The sequence below is a fragment of the Erythrolamprus reginae genome, chromosome 2 (genome assembly GCF_031021105.1).
Source record: "Erythrolamprus reginae isolate rEryReg1 chromosome 2, rEryReg1.hap1, whole genome shotgun sequence".
Lineage (NCBI taxonomy): Eukaryota > Metazoa > Chordata > Lepidosauria > Squamata > Dipsadidae > Erythrolamprus > Erythrolamprus reginae.
The window spans coordinates 28784274-28808118 of record NC_091951.1 but is presented as its reverse complement, the minus strand read 5'-3'; the positions used below and the strand labels follow the sequence as shown (position 1 = coordinate 28808118).

The 23845-nt window shown below is 43.1% G+C and overlaps 2 protein-coding genes across 5 annotated transcripts; both read left to right on the top strand.

Annotated features, from left to right (window-relative positions):
* Nucleotides 1-3479: 3479 nt before the first annotated feature.
* Nucleotides 3480-23272, top strand: LOC139160091 (zinc finger protein 420-like). 4 transcript variants are annotated; one of them, XM_070737624.1, is made up of 3 exons: nucleotides 5273-6475; nucleotides 6560-6773; nucleotides 21331-23272. In XM_070737624.1, exons 1-3 carry the CDS (start codon nucleotides 5369-5371, stop codon nucleotides 22899-22901), a joined length of 2892 nt encoding a protein of 963 aa, XP_070593725.1. In that variant the 5' UTR covers nucleotides 5273-5368; the 3' UTR covers nucleotides 22902-23272. The 4 variants fall into 4 exon arrangements, with proteins under 4 accessions (XP_070593724.1, XP_070593725.1, XP_070593723.1 ...); XM_070737623.1 differs by lacking the exon at nucleotides 21331-23272 and adding an exon at nucleotides 3480-3512 and having other exon boundaries at nucleotides 5093-8201; XM_070737622.1 differs by lacking the exons at nucleotides 5273-6475; nucleotides 6560-6773 and adding an exon at nucleotides 14187-14267 and having other exon boundaries at nucleotides 20922-23272.
* Nucleotides 14430-15116, top strand: LOC139160092 (N-alpha-acetyltransferase 38, NatC auxiliary subunit-like). The gene has a single exon (XM_070737625.1). The coding sequence runs from the start codon at nucleotides 14430-14432 to the stop codon at nucleotides 14811-14813; it is 384 nt and encodes a 127-aa protein (XP_070593726.1). The 3' UTR covers nucleotides 14814-15116.
* Nucleotides 23273-23845: the final 573 nt, after the last annotated feature.

Below are 23845 nucleotides of genomic sequence, written 5' to 3'. Positions count from 1 at the left end.
TAATGAATGTCCTATCTGTGGGAAAGGTTTCAGTCAGAACTGCCACCTCGTGGTACACCAGCGGATTCACACAGAAACCATTTGAATGTCCTTTTTGTGGGAAAGGTTTTAGTTATAATTCCAGCCTGGTGAGACACTAGAGGAGTCACACCATTAAGAAATATTTGAAATGTCCAATCTGTGGATATTACTTCAAGCATAAATCATCCCTTATTGCACACAAGGAAATTCACATGAGAGAACATTTCAAGACTTTAGAGAAGTCTTGAATTGACAGGTTTAATATATCTTGTAAGAATTTATAAACCTCTACTGCTAATCTATATAATCCTGGGGTCCTATTATTATTTTTCTTTTTATCACCTTTGTCAAATCCATCGTTATTTTTTCATTTAACCTATTTTTAATACTCTCTGGCACTTTTGTCAATTTAGCTCTTTCCAAATTATCTTTTACTCTGAATGTTTTTCTTTATCATAATTTTTCATTAAATTCTTCAATTATTATTATTTAATTTCATTTTGAAACTGCATACATCTGTTCTCATCTCCTAATTACCAATTTCTTGTTTTTCAATTTAAATGCTAACCATCTTCCTGTTTTTTTGTAATTTTCAAAAAAGTTAAACTTTTTAACTGCATCTACATGGAGGGATATATGTATTGGGGTACCCAAGGCTCTCTTTTAGGCCCAGTACTCTTCACTATCTTCATCAATGACTTGGACGAAGGGATAGATGGGGAACACAATAAATTTGCAGACGACACCAAACTGGCAGGAATAGCCAAATCTCCAGAAGATAGGTTCAAATACAGAAGGATCTTGACAAATTTTAATATTGGGCTCTATCAAGTTTTCAAGTTTCAAGTTTTATTGGATTTATATGCCACCCCTCTCCGAAAACTCGGAAATGAAATTCAATCGTGAAAAAGGTAAGGTTCTATATTTAGACAAGGAAAACAAAATGCACAGGTACAGTTTATGTGATATATTGCTGAATAGTAGGAACTGTGTGAGGGATATTGGTGTCCTAGTGGACAATCATTTAAATATGAGCCAGCAGTGTGCAGCAGCTGCAAAAAAAAAAGCCAACATGGTTTTAAGCCACATTAACAGAGGGATAGAATCGAGATTACATGAAGTGTTAATGCCTTGGTAAGTCCACACTTGGAATACTGCATTTAGTTTGATCACCACTATGCAAAAAGGATGTTGAAACTCTAGAAAAAGTACAGAGAAGAGCAACAAAAACGATTAGGGGACTGGAGGCTAAAACATATGAAGAACGGTTGCAGGAACTGGGTATGTCTAGTTTAATGAAAAGAAATACCAGGGGTGACATGATAGCAGTGTTCCAGAAGAGCAAGTGAAAGGATCGATGATTGCATGGACACAAAACTTTGGATACACAATAAGACTTATATATACAGATGGCACCTTCCACCAGCTAGGCTTTCTAAAAGGTACCCAAACGTATCTTCTCTATGCTGGAAATGTAAAAAAAACAGGGAACGTACTATCATATGTGGTGGACTTGTACATATGCCCAAAAATTTTGGACACAAATTAAAAGAATAATGGACCAAGTTATATTGACAAAGATCATAACTAAACCAGAGCTATTCCTTCTGGGCATTTTTAGACAGAAACTAAGTAAAGAAGACAGATACCTTATTATCCAAATACTAACGGCCGCCAGATTAACATACACACAGCATTGGTGGAAAAAAGACATTCCAGCAGTATTCCAATATCTCAGGGGTTGTCACAAAGAAGAGGGAGTCAATCTATTCTCCAAAGGACCTGAGTGTAGAACAAAAAGCAATGGGTAGAAACTAAACAAGAAGTAACTTAGAACTAAGGAGAAATTTCCTGACAGAACTATAAACCAGTGGAAGAAATTGTCTCCAGAAGTTGTGAATGCTCCAACACTGGAAGTTTTTAAGAAGATATTGGATAATCATTTGTCTGAAATAGTGTAGGGTGTCCTGCCTAAGTAGGTAGTTGGACTAGAAAACCCCCAAGGTCCCTTCCTATTGTTCTAATGTTGTTGTTGCTAGCCTGGTTGTCAGTTATAGTTCTCTTTTGCTTGTTTTTTACAAATCCTTTTAGAAACATTTCTTCTACCATATATAGGCTATCGCTCCCTCTTTCCTAGACCCCATTTTCTAAACCCTGCTGCAAACTGCTCCTCTCTCTGGAGACTTCCTTGCAGATCAATTTACAAAGGAACATGACATTTAGCATTTACCAGATCTAAAATTTCTTCCTTCAGGTATGCTGGTTGCTCTTGGATGCAGCCCACAGGGGTGAAATTGGCTCCCTTAGAGTGTCTGGCCTAATGGTGCTACCATGGAATAAATCCCTAGGAGCTTTGGGAAATTAGTTTTGAAGTTTTAGGATATAGAGAGTTTTGATTTCCACTGAGAGTCGCCCTTAAAAAAGATGATTGTGTCATTGTTTAAACCTTCATGAACATTTATGATTGAGAGTGTCCAGAAATATTTAAAAGAGTCCTCCATTCCTCTGCTCACAACAGAATACCTTATTCCACCAGAGTTGAAATTTTGGGCTGAGAAAATTTAGAGGTATGTCGCCTTCGATCTGATCAAAATGTTGTTCATAAAATCATCTGCCATAATATTTTAGCTGTCAATGAATAGCTCAGCTTCAACTGCAACAACATACAGGCACACAATAGATTGAAACTCAATGTAAATGCCTCGAAACAGGACTGCAGAAAATACGACTTCAGCAACAGAGTGATCAATGCCTGGAATGCACTACCTGAATGGTTTCTTCCCCAAACCCCAAAAACTTTAACCTTGGACTAAAGTCGAACTCACCCCTTTCCTAAGAGATCTGTAAGGGGCGTGCATAAGTGCACCACCATGCCAACCGTCCCTGTCCTATTGTCCAAATTTACCTATACCTATTTTGCTTTGGTTTATGTTTACACCTGTTATGTACACATTTTGAAAAATAAATAAAATAAAAATATGTCCTTTAAAAAATAAATTTAGAGGAAAAATTCCCCTCCCCTTTTTGTGCATGCTGGCCTCTTAGATGTGTATGTTTTGTATTTTGTACATTGGATTGTTTTAAATCAATTAAAAATAATTTTATAAAATAAAATAAAATAAATTTAGGGCTCAGCACATATCTAATCTTGGTAAGCCTAGTAGCATCACATTTCACTATTTCACTTGGCTCACTTGCAAAGGTCAGTTGCTAGAAGTGAAAAACGATTTGACAGCATTTACACAGGGAAAACATCTTGCAAACACCTTAGGTGGAGACGGGACAAGAGTGCTTTTCTGCCGCAATCTGGAGTTGGCAGTCAACTATAACATCTGTGCCTGAAACATGCATAATAGAGGAGTTTAAACCATCGAGTACCGAATTGCTAGAAAGAATCACAGAAGAACTTCCTCTCCCGGAAGACCCATGGGAGGAAGGTGGGGTGCAGAGCGGCTTTTGTGCTCTTCCGAGGATCGAAGCAGCAGCTGAAGGTGACTTGGAGGCAGGTCGGGGGAGAGTCGGGGAGCAAGTCGGGCTGTTTGGTTTCCTCCACGGCCTGGAAGCAGAGAAGCAAGGGGGCTGAAGCGTGTTAGCTGCTGGTGCTGCAGGTTCCTCCCCTGCCCAATTTTAAGCCCACTGGTGGTGCACGCTGTGAAACTGGTGGCTGCAATTTTCCGCTGGTGGGAAGATTGGAAAAGTCTCAAGTTAAGGTTGCAGAGGTTGTGGGTACTCCATCACTGGGGGTTGTGAGAGAGCTTCCGAAGATACATCTGTCTGCATACTTTCATTTGAAGGCTGTTCTGCCATCTCCTCCTCCTCACCAAAATTCTCTTCATCTCTTAAATCGGGTAAATTGACAGTTTCCATTTCATCCCTATCCTCTGAGTCCGAACATTCCAAAGACTGACAGGGAACACACGCAACACACACCAAAACAAGGAGGTGCTCCCAAGAAACAGACTTTTACCCAGCATCTGTTCCTTGTGTGGAGAAGTGGAGCTGCTCCTCTCAAGCAGTCTTGCTGACCTCTGTGCCTCCCTCTTTCCCTGGGCCTGCCTCCCTCCACTTTATAGTGTTTTACAGTCTTTGCTGAGCGGTTTACAGAGTCAGCATATTGCCCCAATTATTTGGGTCTCCATTTTACTGACCTCGGAAGGATGGAAGGTTGAGCCAGTCAGAAAGAATTCCCGCCACGGAGCAGTGATAGCTTTTAATTCTTCATTCTAACCACTGCTCCTTCATGGGCTAAAACCAATGTTTTAAATCTTGCAGAGGTCTTGGGTACCATTTCCTCTTTAATGCCCACATATTCTTTGTACCTATTTCTGAGACTTTAAAAAAAAAAAAAATACCCACGGATTTTCAATATTTATTTATTTGTTTTTAATTTGGTTTGGTTTGGTTTGATTTGATTTGATTTGATTTGATTTGAATGCCGCCCCTCTCCGTAGACATACATACATATACATACAGGAGAGTGTTTCTGTATTTCCTCGTGGACATATGTTATCTGTTTAATCATTCTCAGTACTTCCCAGATTCATTCATTCATTCATTCATTCATTCATTCATTCATTTACTGAAAGGGTAGTAGATCCTTGGAACAAACTTCCAGCAGACGTGGTTGGTAAATCCACAGTAACTGAATTTAAACATGCCTGGGATAAACATATATCCATTGTAAGATAAAATACAGGAAATAGTATAAGGGCAGACTAGATGGACCATGAGGTCTTTTTCTGCCGTCAGTCTTCTATGTTTCTATGTTTCATTCATTCATTTATTTAATTGGATTTCTATGCTGCTCCTCTCTGAGGACTCAGGGCGGCTCACAACATGTACAAAAAACAAGAATCAATAATAGCAATCCAATTAATACATTAAAAAACAGTCAACAATTTCAAGAGAATTTTGCGATTGTGGGGATATTTGAACTTGGATCGTGCTATGTCTCATAATGAATGTTAGCAGTTAAGGTGCTAATCTAATTTTGGCATGTTTGTTCTTTCATTGTTTGTGCAACCATTTTATAAATACTAATTAAAACAACCCTTCTATTTTAATCCTCTAGACAAAGAGAATGCGAAAGAAGAGCCTTCTGGTCAGCTGAGAATCAGAAGTGGCACTAAAAAGGAAAGCAAACTCTTTCTTCCAGAAAAACACAAAGCTTTTCTCCTATCCTGGCAAGTGAGAAACAAGCGATAGGACATAAGATTTGAGCTGGAAATATTGTATGTGGAACTCACAGAAACATTGCATGGAAAGGTAAAGGAGGAACATTTTCAAATCCACAAAAAAAAAAGGAAAATAGAAGTCTGTGGGGAGAAATCAGTCATTGGAGACAGTAATGCAGGCCTCACCCCGTGAGGAAAGAAACAGCTTGAATCAAAGTACCATCCAAGATGGGATCACAAATATTTTTAACCTCCTTAAAAACCCAGGCATAGTGGATGAAAACCTCCACAGACGTGCGCATTGTGGGAAAAGCGCAGATTTCAAATCAAAGCTGATTATACATCGGAGAATCCACACTGGTGAAAACCCATACAAATGCTCTGAATGTAGCAAAGCCTTTCCCTATAGGTCCCAACTTCTTGAGCATAAAAGAACCCATACTGGAGAAAAGCCCTACCAGTGTCCAGAGTGTGACAAAAGGTTTAGTAAGCATGCCACCCTGGCGATGCACAAGAGGGCTCACACTGGAGAGAAACCATTTGAGTGTCCAGAGTGTGGGAAAAGTTTCAGTCAGAATTCCAACTTGGTGATACACCAGAGGACTCACACTGGGGAGAAACCATATGTGTGTCAGGATTGTGGGAAAAGTTTCCATCAAAACTCCAACCTGGTGATACACCAGAGGATTCATATGGGAGAGAAACCATTTGTGTGTCAAGATTGTGGGAAAAGTTTCATTCGAGCTTCTGACCTGGTGATACACCAGAAGACTCACACAGGAGAGAAATTGTATGTGTGTTCTCATTGTGGGGAAAAATTCATTCGGAATTCTGACCTAGTAATACACCAGAGGATTCATTCGGGAGACAAACCATATAAGTGTAGAGATTGTGGGAAAAGCTTTAGTCAGCACTCCCACCTAATGGTCCATGAGTGGACTCACACAGGGCAGAAACCATGTGAGTGTCTGGATTGTGGGAAAAGTTTCAATTGGAATTCTGACCTGGTGATACACCAAAGGATTCATACTGGGGAGAAACCGTATGAGTGTCCAGATTGCGGGAAAATTTTCACTAGAAATTCTGACTTGGTGATACACCGGAGAACCCACACAGGAGAGAAACCGTATGAGTGTCTCTATTGTCAGAAAAGTTTCAGTCAGAACTCTTACCTGGTGATACACCAGAGGATTCACACAGGAGAGAAACCCTTTGAATGTCCAGTTTGTGACAAAAGTTTTAGTCGGATTTCCAACCTGACGAGACACCAGAGGGCTCACATAGGAGGCATTCTGTATCAATGTCCCGATTGTGGGAAATGTTTGAGTCGGAATTCCAATCTGATGATACATCGGAGGACTCACACAGGAGAGAAGCCATATGATTGCCCAGAGTGTGGAAAAAGTTTCAATACTAGATCGAATCTGAACAGCCACATGAAGTTGCACACAGGAGAAAAACCTTATGAGTGTCCGGACTGTGGGAAAAATTTTAGTTGGAAATCTGACTTGTTGATACATCAGAGGATTCACACAGGGGAGAAACCGTATGAGTGTCCGGATTGCGGGAAAGGTTTCAGTACTCGGTCTGGCCTCATAAATCATGTAGGTTTACATATAGGGGAGAAACCATTCAAATGTCCAGAGTGTGGACAATGCTTCTCACAAAATTCTTCCCTTGCTGCACATAAGAAAATCCATTTGGTGCCGAAAGTGATGGGTGTAGAGAAGAGTTGAATTTCAAGTCTGACGTCCATTTTGAAAGGCATCTGAGAAATTAGTTAATTTCCTAACATGCTTTTCAATCAGACATGTATTAGATATGACAGGAGAAGAAAATTGGCAAATATTAGTTTGATAAAAGTTAATGCATTTACAGTGCTACCTCTACTTAAGAATTTAATTCGTTCCGTGACCAGTTTGTAAGTAGAAGCAATTTTTCCCTTAGGAATCAATGTAAAAGCAAATAATGTGTGCAAACCCATTAGGAAAGAAATAAAAGCTCGGAATTTGGGTGGGAGGAAGAGGATGAAGAAGAAGAGGACAGCAGTCGCTGCCAAAGGAAGGTGAGGGAATAAAAAAATCCAAAACTTTAGGATAGAATAGAATAGAATAGAATTTTTATTGGCCAAGTGTGATTGGACACACAAGGAATTTGTCTTGGTGCATATGCTCTCAGCATACATAAAATAAAATATACATTTGTCAAAAATCATGTGGTACAACACTTAATGATTGTCATAGGGGTCAAATAAGCAATGAAGAAGCAATATTAATAAAAATCTTAGGATATAAGCAAGAAGTTACAGTCATACAGTCAACATGGGAGGAAATGGGTGAAAGGAATGATGAGAAAAACTAGTAGAATAGAAGTGCAGATTTAGTAGAAAGTCTGATAGTGTTGAGGGAATTATTTGTTTAGTAGAGTGATAGCGTTCGGAAAAAACCTGTTCTTGTGTCTAGTTGTCTTGGTGTGCAGTGCTCTGTAGAGACGTTTTGAGGGTAGGAGTTGAAACAATTTGTGTCCAGGATGTGAGGGGATTAAGGTTTAAGTTTAAGTTTTAAAAGGAAAAAAAGAGGGACTCTGAGGTGGCAAGGAGGAGCACACGCCTCCCTGTGTTCGCTCTGGGCCGTCAAAACCTCCTTAAGCACCACCGAAAGGCTCCTCTGGCAGCCCAGAAAAGCCCGAGATGGCCGGGATTAAAGGGAATTGCAGAAAATTGGCCGGGCCTTTGTACTGCTCTCAAATTTCCTGGGAAATTTTTCCGGGCATGGGTTCTTTCTTAAGGAGAAAATGGTTCTTGAGAAGAGGCAAAAAAATCTTGAACACCCGGATTTTATCTAGAAAAGTTCTTAAGTAGAGGCGTTCTTAGGTAGAGGTACCACTGTATGGGAATGGGAGGATTTATAGATATGTTAGGGAACCACGCAGCCAATGTCCAAATGAAGTCATAGATGCTTACACAATCTTGTAAATTTATGTAAATAAATATATATGATATGTTTTTTCTGTCGAATCACCCTGGTATATTGAAGGAGCATCACAGCTTCCTTTCTGCTCTCGGCCCAACCCAGGTCCATTTCCAAGGCAGTTAATTTATGCATAGCTGACAAACTATATTCTGTATGTGTGACATGTTTTGCTGAATTATTTTTTTAAATTAAGGGAGAGTGTTCTGTCTGGGTCCCTCCGGAAGCCAACACCAACCAAAAAGAGAATCCAGACACACTGGTAAAAAGCAAAGGCAGTTTATATAATTCAAAGCAAACACAGGTAACAGAAACTGTTCTTACAAACAGGAACACTCTGGAACTTCACAGAGGTTTCACGAAGGCCATGAAGTAAAACAGGATTCTTGCTGTCAAAAACAACGCTGGAGATAACAAACCTACGCCTCCCCCAAGTCTTCCAGACTTCTAGGCCACAAGCCGAGATCAGAGACGCCGAGAAGCGAAGCAGGGTCACAGAACTTCCAGTTGATAACGCTCCACATGGCTTCAAGGGCTGGCCTGCCTTTTAAACCCTGCTGAGCAGAACCACACCCAAACCCAGCTGTTGCCAATTCAGTGGTGCAAATACCTTTCTAATTGGTCCCGTCTCTGAGCTGCACGTCGCTGTCTCATGTCAATTATAGCCTGTGCTTCCCCATCCAATGAGTCCAGGCTACTGGCTGGGGAGAGGCCCCCCCGGGGCTCTCAGGCTGCTCTCCCTCATCCTCTTCCTGACTTTCCTCTCCCCCGTCTGCCAGTTCCTCCCCCTCCTGTTCACTGTCCTCCTCCTCCGGGCATGGATCCAGCAGAAACGCAGCCGGTCCCTGAGGAGCCTCAGACGGAATCACAACAGAGAGTAGGATAGATCTATTTTGGCCTTGTTCTGGCCTCATCAGCTAGCCATACCCTCTCACTAATTCTCTGCCTTACAAGGCAAATGCTGCAAGTTCAAATCCCAGTGAGAGGGTATGGCTAGCTGATGAGGCCAGAACAAGGGCGAAATAGATCTATCCTAGTCTCCCTTAATTTGTTAAAAAATTCAGCAAATCATGACACAAATATATATTACGGTAATCTATATTTACAACAAAAAAGATAGTCGGGCGAAAAGGAACACCATGAGTTTAATCACAGAGCGCAGAGAAAATAGGGGGGAGGGAAGGGAAACTCCTTCATACCCACAGCAACCAATCACAGCACAGATTGCTTCAAACAGGAGCCAGCACTCTTACCAATCAATTATAATTGTGTATTCTGGCTCATTATACAACCCCACTGTTCCAGGTATTAAATTTAAACATCTTAACAAGATATTTAGCAGAAATTGTGCAATTGCTGCAAAAATTGCTTTAGGGTGGGCGTGGGGGTTGCTTTTTGATCAGTTTGCAAAGTTTCAGTTGTCTTCAACCTGGGCGGTCACAAAATTTCAAGCTTTAATAAATCCCAAGCTAGCAAGAAATAACTTGGAATCATAGGAGGTAGACAGAGGAGATACCTTTGCTGCCTTGAGTTATTCCTACAGACGATGAAGGCAGAATAAAAATATGCATGTATCTATCTTTATTTAATCAGAAAATATACTTGTTGGCCCAACCTAATGCAGAATATATTGCAAATGGCAAAAATGCAGAGCAATCTACCAGACCCTGGTATGTACTGGTAATCCTCAATTTACAACAATTCATCAAGTCACAACAGCACTGAAAAGTTTCAAAATGGGTGAGCAGTGGGGTCGGGCGGTAGGAAAAGCAAGTAGAATGCTTGGCTGCATAGCTAGAGGTATAACAAGTAGGAAGAGGGAGATTGTGATCCCCTTATATAGAGCGCTGGTGAGACCACATTTGGAATACTGTGTTCAGTTCTGGAGACCTCACCTACAAAAAGATATAGACAAAATTGAACGGGTCCAAAGACGGGCTACAAGAATGGTGGAAGGTCTTAAGCGTAAAACGTATCAGGAAAGACTTGATGAACTCAATCTGTATAGTCTGGAGGACAGAAGGAAAAGGGGGGGACATGATTGAAACATTTAAATATGTTAAAGTGAATACAAGAACAAGGGGACACAATCTGAAGTTAGTTGGGGGAAAGATCAAAAGCAACATGAGAAAATATTATTTTACTGAAAGAGTAGTAGATCCTTGGAACAAACTTCCAGCAGAGGTGGTTGGTAAATCCACAGTAACTGAATTTAAACATGCCTGGGATAAACATATATCCATCCTAAGATAAAAATACAGGAAATAGTATAAGGGCAGACTAGATGGATCATGAGGTCTTTTTCTGCCGTCAGTCTTCTATGTTTCTATGTAAATAAATTGACTTATGACCATTTTTCGCACTTACAACCACTGCAGCCTCCTGATTGTGAGGCAAGAGCTCCACTCTTTGAAAAGATGCAAATGTTAGTATATTAATAGGTACCACTTTGGTGGAATAGTAACAGCTTTCTGCGCATCTAGGTCTAGCATGGGTGGGTTCTAATTTTCTTCCAGTTTGCTTCCTGCCGTGCTGTGTGGCCACGCCTCAGCAAAGTGCACAAGCTCATGCACAGTGCCAAAAATTCTTTAAAAAAAAACAAAAAAAAAACCAGAAACCAAGATGGCAGTGCATGCACAGAGCAAGAAACTCGGCTTGTGTGCATGCACAGAAGAAAAAAGTTCAGAAAAAAATTCCAATATATGTATATATATATATATTTAAAATCCCCAAAAACGATAGTGGCATCCACAGACTGGCAGCTACAGAACTGGTTCTGTGATGTCATCGTGACATCACCAGCACTTTGCTCCCGGTTCTATAGAACAAGTGCAAACCCGGAGTAACCCACCTCTGGTTTAGAGCTACACAGACTGGCTCTCTCAGCTAAGAAACAGGTGAGCACTGCGTTCTAGAATTGACCCGAGAGAAAAAACCTTAAGGAGGAGAAAGGCCTGCCAAATTTTATGAGAAATAGCTCCCATTAAAAGGTCTATGGGAAATATTTTTATTTTTATTTCATTTATTGGATTTGTATGCCGCCCCTCTCCACAGACTCGGGGCGGCTAACAACAGTGGTAAAACAACATGAACAATCCAATTAATAAAAACAACTAAAAAACCCTTATTATAAAAAAACCAAACATACACACAAACATACCATGCATAACTTGTAATAGCCTAGGGGGAAAGGATAACTTAACTCCCCCATGCCTGGCGACAAAGGTGGGTCTTATGTAATTTGTGAAAGACAAGGAGGGTGGGGGCCGTTCTAATCTCTGGGGGGAGTTGGTTCCAGAGGGCCGGGGCCACCACAGAGAAGGCTCTTCCCCTGGGGCCCGCCAAACGACATTGGTCGACAGGACCCGGAGAAGGCCAACTCCGTGGGACCTTATCGACCGCTGGGATTCATGCGGTAGAAGGCGGTTCCAGATGTATTCTGGCCCAATGCCATGTAGGGCTTTAAAGGTCATTACCAACACTTTGAATTGTGACCGGAAACCGATTGGCAGCCAGTGCAGGCCACAGAGTTTTGCAGAAACGTGGGCGAATCTAGGAAGCCCCACGATGGCTCTTGCGGCCGCATTCTGCATGATCTGAAGTTTCCGAACACTTTTCAAAGGTAGCCCCATGTAGAGAGTGTTGCAGTAGTCGAACCTCGAGGTGATGAGGGCATGAGTGACTGTGAGCAGTGACTCCCTGTCCAAATAGGGCCGCAATTGGTGCACCAGGCGAACCTGGGCAAACGCCCCCCTCGCCACAGCCGAAAGATGATGTTCCAATGTCAGCTGGAGCTGCAGTAGAAAAGGTTGATATCCAAGCTCCTATCATCAAAATTTAAAGGAATGGACAAGGATCATCCACCCAGCATCTCAACCAGTAGAACAAGTATATATATTAAAAGAATATAAAAGTAGGAGAATAATGACAGGTGCCTGGTGGTGCAGTGCTTAGGATGCAGGATTGCCAGCTGACTCCATCCACAGCCTACAATTGGATCCTGATGGGGCTTGAGGTTGACAGCTTTCTGCCCTTGTGAGATCCGTAAAATGAGGACCCAGATTATTGTGGGATAGGTAAACGAAGACTGCTATAAAAGCATTCTGTGGTGGTATGTGTCTCAATGCTATTGCTATAATAGCTTTAAAGGGGATGACCAATAACTTGAATTGTACCTGTAAAAAGACCTATCCAGTGCAGCTCATATCACAAACGTTCCACAGTTAATCTAGGGCAGTGATGACACACCTATGGCACGAGTGTTTGCACTCTCCAAAGATTTTCACCAAGCTGCCTAGGTATATAATGGTGGAATCTTAACTGGTCTGGACACTGGGAAGGCTGCTCAGGAATTCTGCCTTCTAATGAGATTTAGGCCCTGCTAGAATGAAGATGGAAAATAATACATCCTGGGTAGATGTGTTTGGAAGCAACATGTGTGGGAACTTCAAAGTTTTGTCCCATATTTCACTGTTTTGTTAATGGGATGAAGCTGGCAATCGTTTAGGCCAGTCTCTCATTTCCTATTTGCGCATCATCCTAGGCTTAGAAAGCTTAGAACCAAGTCACCTTAAACATGACCAAAGCATAGCCCACAAAATCATCTGCTACAATGTCCTTCCTGTCAATGACTACGTTAGCTTCAACCACAACAATACATGAGCACACAACAGATACAAACTCAGTCAACAGTTCCAACTAGACTGTAGAAAATACGACTTCAGCAACCGAGTTTTTAATTTAGTTGTCTGTCTGTTTATTTTGTCCAATACACAATAATACACAATGAAGGTAATAGGGAATACCTTCAAGTAAAATATATTAGAGAAAGAAAAGAGGAGATAGTATAGGAATAAAATATGTCAATGAGAAAATTAGAAGAAAAGATATAGGTATAGAAGAGAAGATATAGGAGATATAGGAGAGACAATAGGACAGGGGTCGGAAGGCACTGTTGTTTCATCCCCAACCGCCCAAAACTTTACCCTTAGACTATCCACTGTGGACCGTACGTGATTCCTAAAGAGGTCAGCAAGGGGCATGCATAAGTGCACCAGCGTGCCTACAGTCCCTGTCCTAATGTTTCTCTTTTATTAAAACCAATATCATGTATATAAACAGTGCTATTTTTTTGCATACTACCAATACGTACTTGACAAATGAAATAAAATAAATAAAATAAAAATAAAATTCTCAAGGCTGAAATCTTAACACTCTGGAAATTGGGAACGGCTGCTCTAGTGCAGTGTTTCCCAACCTTGGCAACTTGAAAATATCTGGACTTCAACTCCCAGAATTCCCCAGCCAGCATTCGCTGGCTGTGGAATTCTGATAGTTGAAGTCCAAATATCTTCAAGTTGCCAAGGTTGGGAAACACTGCTCTAGTGAACAGATAGCATAATAGTAATACAGAGAGGGTGACAGTATTTATTTATTTATATTTATTTATTTATTTATTTTGTCCAATACACAATGAGGGTTTTAGTGGGTATATATCTATATACACATAGTAAAATACATGATTAAGGTTATAGAGGAGATACTCATAGTAAAATATATCTAAGAAATAATAGAAAAGAAGGTATAGTAATACAACATATCAATGAAAGAATAGAAGAAGAGATATAGGAATAGAAGAAAGGTATAGGAGATATAGGAGAGCAATAGGACAGGGGACGTATGTCCTATCCAAATGTCATTCTGTATGTCCTATCCAAATGTCATTGGAAACAACGTGGGAGACACTTCCAAGTTTTGTCCCGTATTATTCTATTAATAGGTTGAAGATGGCACGCTGTTAATCCTTTACGGGCTGCGCCACAAAACAAAAACTTCAGGAACTTTTCGGAGCCAGCAAGCACCCATCTATTCTGATGAAGCTATTGCTGGCTAGATGGCGCTCTAAGATTAGGCATTAAGGGCGCCTGGATAGCCGCAAGCCTCTGTAGCTGAACTGCAAGGAATCAGGATCACCGAGTCGTGGATTGCTAGAGGGAATTTGTAAATGAGATGCACGGGGAAACTTCCTCTTCCGGCTTCCTGATGAGAAAATAGCCGGGGTTGTCCTATTCCCCCTCCCCCCAGTCAAAGCGGCAGCTAGAAGGTGAGTTGGGAGCAGGTGGGAGGAGAAGCCGGGAGCACGTTTTTTTTGTTTGCTCCACGTTTTATCCAGCAGTAGGGAAACTGATTGCAATACATTTTGGCGGGAGAAATGTGTGGCAAGAGTTGGTAGATTCCAACGACTCTGCCTAACTCCCTCGGCAAGATGGCGGCCCCTTCCGCCCAGGAACCGATGCTGAGGCAGCTTCCTCGGGAGTCGGGCGAAAACGGCTGCGGAAACAGCGGCCCCGAGGACCCCGTGGAAGAAACAGCTGACTCGCCTTACCTGCGTGCCCGCCGTAAGCTAGAGAACCTTCTGAACAAGAGCCTGCGGATTCGTATGACGGATGGACGGGCCCTGGTGGGCTGTTTCTTGTGCACTGACCGGGACTGCAACGTCATCCTGGGTTCTGCCCAAGAATACTTGAAGCCCACTGACTCCTTCTCGGCAGGGGAGCCCCGAGTCCTGGGCCTAGCCATGGTTCCCGGCCATCACATCATCTCCATCGAAGTCGAGCTAGAAAGCCTGAATTCCTTGCAGTACGTTTGAAGTGACCGTCCCTCTCTGGAAAGCAGCCGTGTCTTCAAGAGTGTTTTACAAATGCAAGAAGGAGACAGAGAAGATTAAAAAGAAAAAGAGAGAGTGGTGTGTGTGTGTGAGAGAGAGAGAATTATTTCTTCCATAGACTTGCTCTCACTTCGCCTTGGAAGAGTGAAAACTGCCCTCAAAAGCTGGTCCCCTCCCGGTGCCTTACAACTTGAAGGATTCCCTACCGTCCAGCTCCTGAGAAACATTGAACCTGAAGGACCTTTCCATTTGCCTCTTGTCATTGGTTAAATCTCGAACTCTGCACCCATGCTGTGTTTTGGTGTGTGTTTAGCGGTCCTGGTTGTGTGTGTGTGTGTGGGGACTCTCCTGGTTTTTCCAGGGTGGCACAGTGGTTAGAGTGCATTACTGCAGGCTCAATTCAGCTAACTGCTAAGTTGTAGCTCAGTAGTTCATATCGCACCATCGGCTCAGCATTGACTCATCCTTTCATTCCTTCCAAGGTGGGTAAAATGAGGACCCAAATTGTTGGGGCAATAGGCTGATTCTGTAAACTGCTTAGAGAAGGCTGTAAAAGACTTATCTCCGAGACCACCTTCTGCCGCATGAATCCCAGCGACTGGTGAGGTCCCACAGAGTTGGTCTCCTTAGGGTCCCATTGAACAAACAATGTCAGCTGGCGGGACTTAGGGGAAGAGCCTTCTCTGTGGGGCCCCCAGCCCTCTGAAATCAGCTCCCCCCAGAGATTCACACTGATAAAATACAAAAAATAGTATAAGGGCAGACTGGATGGATCATGAGGTCTTTTTCTGCCGTCAGTCTTCTATGTTTCTAAGGTTTAAAGAATGACACAATCATATTTTTTAAGGGCGGCTCTCAGTGGAAATCAAAACTCTCTATATCCCAAAACTTCAAAAACTGATTTCCCAAAGCTCCAAAGGATTTATTCCATGGTAGCACCACTAAGCCAGACACTCTAAAGGAGCCAACTGCATCCAAGAACAACCAGCATACCCGAAGGAAGAAATTTTAGATCTGCTAAATGCCATGTTCCTTTGTAAATTGATCTGCAAGGAAGTCTCCAGGGAGGGGAACAGTATGCAGCAGGGTTTAGAAAATGGGGTCTAGGAAAGAGGGAGTGATAGCCTATATATGGTAGAAGAAATGTTTCTAAAAGGATTTGTAAAAAACAACAACCAAAAGAGAATAGCCCATTAAACTTTATGGCTAACTGACAACCAGGCTAACAACATCCCAGCAACCGATTAGGTCCCACAGAGTTGGTCTTCTCCGGGTCCCGTCGACCAAACAATGTCGTTTGGCGGGTCCCAGGGGAAGAGCCTTCTCTGTGGCGGCCCCGACCCTCTGGAATCGGCTCCCCCCAGGGTTCCAAGTAGTTTACAGAGTCAGCATATTCAATAGTGAGTTCTTTCTGGTATGGCTAATCGCGGGAACGCATGTGCATGTGTGTTTTGGTGAGGTTTTTTGTGCGAAAAGAAAAAAATACTGAAACAGATGCGCATGTGCGTTCTCATGCACCAGAGCTGCAAAGATATGTGCAATTAGCCGTATTGGCAGGAACCCTTTACTTCGCATATTGCCCCCAACAGTCTGAGTCTTCGTTTTACTGACCTTGGAAACATGGAAAGCTGAGTCAACCTTGAACCGGTCAGCATCAAACTCCTGGCTGTGGGCAGTGAGTTAGCCTGCAATACTGCTCTTTAAGCACTTGCCACCACATATTAAGTATTTATTAGATTTGTATGCCGCCCCTCTCCGAAGACTCGGGGCGGCTCACAACAATACAATATATAGAGTACAAATCCAATATAAATTAAAAAACGAAATTTAAAAGCCATAGATATTAAAAACAATCATTACTGCATAGTCACACCATTCTCATGGATTACAGTCAGGGAAAAAAGGTGGTGGTGGGAGGAAGAGATAGTTATTCCCCCCATGACTGGCGATATAAATAAGTCTTCAACATCTTGTGGAAGGCAGGAAGAGTAGGGCCAATTCAAATCTCCGGGGGGAGTTGGTTCCAGAGGGCCGGTGCCGCCACAGAGAAGGCTCTGCCCCTGGGTCCCGCCAGACGGCATTGTTTAGTCGACGGGACCCGGAGAAGGCCAACTCTGGGACCTGATTGGCCGCTGGGCTTCGTGCGGCAGAAAGTGGTCCCGGAGGTATTTTGGTCCGATGCCATATGCTGAAATATGCAGTCTGCCACATATTCCTCCCACCCGCCCAACCAAATTTTATTGCACTGGTGCTGCATGCTTTAAGCGGCTTCAATTTTCTGCGGAGGGTGGAGATTTAAAAAGGGGTTGGCTCCTTGTGGTGTTTTATCAGCATGTAGTTTTCTTGGCAAGTGAGGAATTTCATGGGCAAAATAGCAATATCACTTAGACCAGTATTTAAACAAACCTTTTTTCTTCAGGGGAACCCATTGGTGTCATCAGATTTCTGGCGGAACCCTGGTTGAAAAACACTGCATTAAGCTGTACATCCTGAAGCTGAAATAGAATTCTATTATTGGCCAAGTGTGATTGCACACACAAGGAAATTGTCTTTGGTGCATATGCTCTCAGTGTACATAAAAAAAGATACATTTATCAAGAATCATGAGGTACAACACTTAATGATTATCATAGGGTACAAATAAGCAATCAAGAAAAAAATCAATGTAAATCATAAGGATACAAGCAACAACTTACAGTCATAAGTGGGAGGTCGGTGATAGGAATGATGAGAAGACTAATAATAATAGTAATGCAGCCTTAGAGGATGGAGGCAGAATCAATAAGTGCTGCTACCGTGTGGGGGTCCGTGGCTGCGGAGTAGCAGAGAGAGGGAGAGAGAGAGAGAGGATGCACTGCTTAACCTCGCCAGGAGTACCGGGCTGGAGCAGGGCAATAAGCGGAGGCCGTTCACTCCATTCCATCCGCTTTCCCTCCCTATTTTGGGCGGCTGGGAGGGCCGGTGGGAGAGTCAGAGTGAAGGCAAAGCGGGAGCGGACACCTTCCACTCCGCCTTCCGCTCCTCCTGCCCTCTCAGACCTCGAGCATGAGGGGAGTAGTAGGGTGAGCTCTCTTAGAGTGCCCTGTACAGGGAAAAAGGAGAAAATGAGTTGGCCAAGCACGGCGGCATGTACGTAGGCGCAGGAAGGAGGCATGAGGAGGAGTGGGAGAGAACCTTGAGCCGCCTGGTGTGCCTCCGCCCTGGACTGGGAAGCTGCGCGTCGGAGGTGCTGGAAAGGCAACTGCTCCCGCTGCCTCCTCTTCCTCCTCCTGCCGCTGCAGCCCGCACTTTGGCCCCGCTGCCTTCTTATTAAGTTCCACATCTTAATAAGAAGGCAAGGCAGGTGCCCACCTCATTCCTGCCCGCTTCTGCAGCGGGGAAGCCTCTTCTTCCGTCTCATGTCCAGCAGATCAATCATGCTCGGCAGCTGCCAAGCAGGAGGAGGAGTGGCGGCGGCAGCAGCGTTGGCACTGACAGCAGCAGCAGCGCCCCTAGCGGCTAGAGGGGTTCTGCTGCTGCTGTTGGCGCTAACGCCGCTGCCACTCCTCTTCCTGAGTGGTGATTGCTGCTGCTGAGCATAATTGATCTGCCGGACATAAGACAGAGGAAGAGGCTGCCCCGCTGCAGAAGCAGGCGGGATTGAAAGGTGGACCTGCTTTTGCCTTTCCTGATTGAAAAACACTGACTTAGACTTATATTCCGCTTCGTAGTGTTGAAGCTGAGCGGTTTACAGAGTCAGCATATTGCCCCAATTATTTGGATCCTCATTTTACTGATCTCGGAAGGATGGAAGGCTGAGCCTGCCACTAAGCAATGATAGCGTTTAATACTTCGTTCTAACCACTGCTCCTTCATGGGCTAAAACCAATGCTTTAAATCTTGCAGAGGTCTTGGGTACCATTTCCTCTGTTAATGGCCACATATTCTTTGTTCCTATTTCTGAGACTTTTTTTCAAACAAAAAATACACACGGATTTTCAACACACACATTAACTGAATTTAAACATGCCTGGGATAAACAGAGATCCATCCTAAGATAAAATACAGAAAATAGTATAAGGGCAGACTAGATGGACCATGAGGTCTTTTTCTGCCGTCAGTCTTCTATGTTTCTATGTACAAACATACATACAGTGGTATCTCTACTTAAGAACGCCTGTACTTAAGAACTTTTCTAGATAAGAACTGGGTGTTCAAGATTTTTTTTGCCTCTTCTTAAGAACCATTTTCTACTTAAGAACCCAAGCCTGGAAAAATTTCCCAGAAAATTTGAGTGGCACGAAGGCCCAGCCAGTTTCCTGCCATTCCCCCTTTAATCCTGGCCATCTCGGGCTTTTCTGGGCTGCCAGAGGAGCCTTTCCATGGTGCTTAAGGAGGCTCTGGCAGTCCAGAGTGAACAAAGCATTTTCCTTTCTCTGGGTGCTTGGAGAGGGAATAAACCACTTTGCTGTGGTGACTCCCTCACGTTGCCTGCCGTACACCTGGCGTGAGCTTGCCTCCTGGAGTGTGGGAGCACGGAAAGGCAAAAGAGTGTGCTTCACCCCAGCCGGATCAACTCAACTTCAGCCAAACCAAGGAGTCATCACAGTGAAGGAAAGGCGCTGGCTACAAGAGGAGAAGGGAGCCCTTCAGCATGGGAAGGAAGAGGAAGCAGGTAGCAGCAGCAGCAGCCGCCTTTTGGTCAAAGGAGTGGGAGGTTCCCCCCTCTCGTCCGCCTAGGTTTCTTTCTCTGGCGCAGTGTATAGGAGGCAGCCTCGCGCCAAGTGTATGGGAGGTGCGTGCTCCTCGCTGCCACAGAGTCCTCCCCTTTTTTTTGAAGTCTTAAAGTTTTGGATTTTTTTTTTAATTCCCCTCACCTTCCTTCGGCAGCAATTGTCCTCTTATTCTCCCTCCTCCTCCCACCCAAATTCTGAGCGTTTATTTCTTTCCTAATGGGTTTGCACGCATTATTTGCTTTTACCTTGATTCCTATGGGGAAAATTGCTTCTACTTACAAACTTTTCTATTTAAGAACCTGGTCGTGGAACGAATTAAGTTCTTTAGAAGAGGTACCACTGTGCATATATATACATACAGGGTGTTTCTATATTTCCTTGTGGATATAGGTTATCTGTTTAATCCATTCTCAGTACTTCCCAGTATATATAATAACAATTTGCCTGAGTCAGCAAGAGAATTTCACGATTGTGGGGATATTTGCCCAGGTTCGCCTGGTGCACCAGTTGCGGCCCTATTTGGACAGGGAGTCATTGCTCACAGTTACTCATGCCCTTATCACCTCGAGGTTCGATTACTGCAATGCTCTCTACATGGGGCTACCTTTGAAAAGTGTTCGGAAACTCCAGATTGTGCAGAACGCGGCCGCGAGAGCCATCGTGGGGCTTCCAAGATTCGCCCACGTATCTACAACACTCCGTGGCCTGCATTGGCTGCCGATGAGTTTCCGGTCACAATTCAAAGTGTTGGTCATGACCTTTAAAGCCCTACATGGCATTGGACCAGAGTACCTCCGGAACCGCCTGCTACCGCACGAATCCCAGCGGCCGATAAGGTCCCACAGAGTTGTCCTTCTCCGGGTCCCGTCGACTAAACAATGTCGTCTGGCGGGCCCCAGGGGAAGAGCCTTCTCTGGCGGCCCCGGCCCTCTGGAATCAACTCCTCCGTAGATTAGAACTGCTCCCACGCTCCTTGTCTTCCGTAAACTACTTAAGACCCACCTATACCGCTAGGCATGGGGGATTTGAGACACCTTTCCCCCAGGCTTATTATAATTTATGTTTGGTATGTATGTGCTGTTTGGTTTTTAATTATGATAGGGTTTTTAGTTTTTTGTAATATTAGATTTGTGCCAGTATAATATTGTTTTTATCGTTGTTTTGAGCCGCCCCAAGTCTTCGGAGAGGGGCGGCATACAAATCTAATAAATTATTATTATTATTATTATTAATTATTAATTATTAATTATTGAACTTGGATCTTGTTAATCTAATTTTGGCATGCTTGTTCTTTCATTGTTTGTCATGTTTTCATATCTTGTGCAACCATTTTATCAATAGTAATTAAAACAACCCTTTTATGTTAATCCTCTAGACAAAGCGAATGCGAAAGAAGAGCCTTCTGGGGAGCTGAGAATCAGAAGTGGCACTAAGAAGGAAAGCAAACCCTTTCTTCCAGAAAAACACAAAGCTTTTCTCCTATCCCGGCAAGTGAGAAACAAGCGATAGGACAAAAGGTTTGAGCTGGAAACATTGTATGTGGAACTCACAGAAACATTACATGAAAAGGTAAAGGAGGAACATTTTCAAATCCACACAAAAAAAGTAAAATATCTAGAAGACTGTGGGGAGAAATGAGTCATTGGAGACAGTAATGCAGGCCTCACCCAGTGAGGAAAGAAACAGCTTGAATCAAAGTACCATCCAAGATGGGATCACAAATGTTTTTAACCTCCTTAAAAACCCAGGTATAGTGGAGGAAAACCTCCACAGAATCAGCGCAGATTGCAAATCAGAACTGATTGTACATCAGAGAATCCACACTGGTGAAAACCCATACAAATGCTCTGAATGTAGCAAAGCCTTTCCCTATAGGTCCCAACTTCTTGAGCATAAAAGAACCCATACTGAAAAAAAGCCCTACCAGTGTCCAGAGTGTGACAAAAGGTTTAGTAAGCAATCCGCCCTGGTGATACACAAGAGGGCTCACACTGGAGAGAAACCATTTGAGTGTCCAGAGTGTGGGAAAAGTTTCAGTCAGAATTCCAACTTGGTGATACACCAGAGGATTCACACTGGAGAGAAACCATTTGTGTGTCAGGATTGTGGGGAATGTTTCCGTCAAAACTCCAACCTTGTGATACACCAGAGGATTCATACAGAAGAGAAACCAATTGCGTGTCAAGATTGTGGGAAAAGTTTCATTCGAGCTTCTGGCCTGGCGATACACCAGAAGACTCACACGGGAGAGAGATTGTATGTGTGTTCTCATTGTGGGAAAAAGTTCATTCAGAATTCTGACCTAGTAATACATCAGAGGACTCACACTGGAGAGAAACCATATAAGTGTCCAGATTGTGGGAAAGGTTTCTCTTGGAATTCTAACCTGCTGGCACACCAGAGAATTCATACAGGTAACAAACCATATCAATGTCTGGAGTGCGGCAAATGTTTCATTCAAAATTCTGATTTGGTTATGCACCAGAAGACTCACTCAGGAGAGAAACCATATGAATGTCCTGATTGTGGGAAATGTTTTTGTTGGAATTCTTACCGGGAGATACACCAGAGAACTCACACAAGCAACAAACCATATCAGTGTCTGGATTGTGGTAAAAGTTTCCGTCGGAATTCCGCCCTTGTGAAACACCAGAGAACTCACACAGTAGAAAAACCATATGAGTGTCTGGAGTGTGGGAAAAGTTTCACTCGGAATACCAAATTGGTGATTCACCAGAGGATTCACACAGGAGAGAAACCCTACGAATGTCCAAATTGTGGCAAAAGTTTCAGTAGAAATTTCAATCTAGTGGCCCATCAGAGAACTCATACAGGAGAGAAACCATATAAGTGTCCTGATTGTGGGAAAGGTTTTTGTCGGAATTCTTACCTGGTGGTACACCAGAGAACTCACACAGGCAACAAACCACATGAGTGTCTGGATTGTGGGAAAAGTTTCTGTCAGAATTCCGCTCTTGTGAGACACCAGAGAACTCACACAGGAGAGAAACCATATAAGTGTCCTGATTGTGGGAAAGGCTTTTGTCGGAATTCTTACCTGGTGGTACACCAAAGAACTCATACAGGCAACAAACCACATGAGTGTCCGGACTGTGGGAAACATTTCCGTCAGAATTCCGCCCTTGTGATACACCAGAGAACTCACACAGGAGAAAAACCATATGAGTGTCTGGAGTGTGGTAAAAAATTTGTTCAGAATTCCCATTTGGTGGTACACCAGAGGACTCACACAGGAGAGAGACCGTATGAATGTCCTGATTGTGGGAAAGATTTCAGTGTCAGATCTTGCCTTATAAATCATGTAAGATTACACATAGGGGAGAAACCATTTTAATGGCTAGACTGTTGATGTCACACACAAAATCCCTCCCTTATCGTACAGAAGATATTCCATGAACTTTAATTTGATGTACATAGAGGAATCCTGAATGTCATATCTGATCTCTCATTATAAGCTCAGCTGAGCAGTTAACTAGTTTAATTTTTCATCTGATTCTTTTTAATCAAACACGTCTTATTATTGAACATGAAGGAGGAGATATGTGTTGGGAGCAGTGTTCCCTCTAATTTTTTTTTGGGGGGGGCGGAAAAATATAGTGTCTGAGAGGCAGTCCCTTCGGGACTGGGCGGCACAGAAATAATAAATAAACAAACAAACAAATAAAAAACCCACCCTGTTTTGCCTCAGAGAATTTCAAAATAAAATACTGTACTGTGTGTTTATAACAGTGAGCTCATAATAGGGCAACTCTATCAATATCAAAATGCCACTTAAATAGTTGAGCTAGTTTCAAACTAGATTTTGATTTTCTTTCTCTCTTCCTTACTCCCATTCTTTTTCTTTCTCTTTTCCTTCCTCTCTTTTTTCTCTCTGTTTCTCTCTCTTCCTCTCTCTCTCCTTCCCTCTCACTCTTTCCCTCTCGGCTTCTGGGCAGGTTTGGAAAACTCTGAGTTGATGATGATTTTTAAGTGAGCGATTGCTCACTGCTCAGCTTAGAGGGAACTATGGTTGTGAGGTCCAAGCCCTTTCCAAGATTCCTTTCTCTGACCCAGTGCAGTTGTTCCCTTCCACACAGGGAAGACAGGTGAAATCCTATGTTTGGCTAGCGAAAGAAACCTGCCCAGCAACAAATTTTCCTTTTGGATAGAAGCGAACTGCCTGCTATCTGCTGGCAGGCAGTTGTTTCACTCTGTTTGCTTAATGATGTACGGGCTCTGTTAGTGATCGTGACTTGGAGGGGGCAGGATTCCGGTTCTTGACAGAGGCAATCATATGAG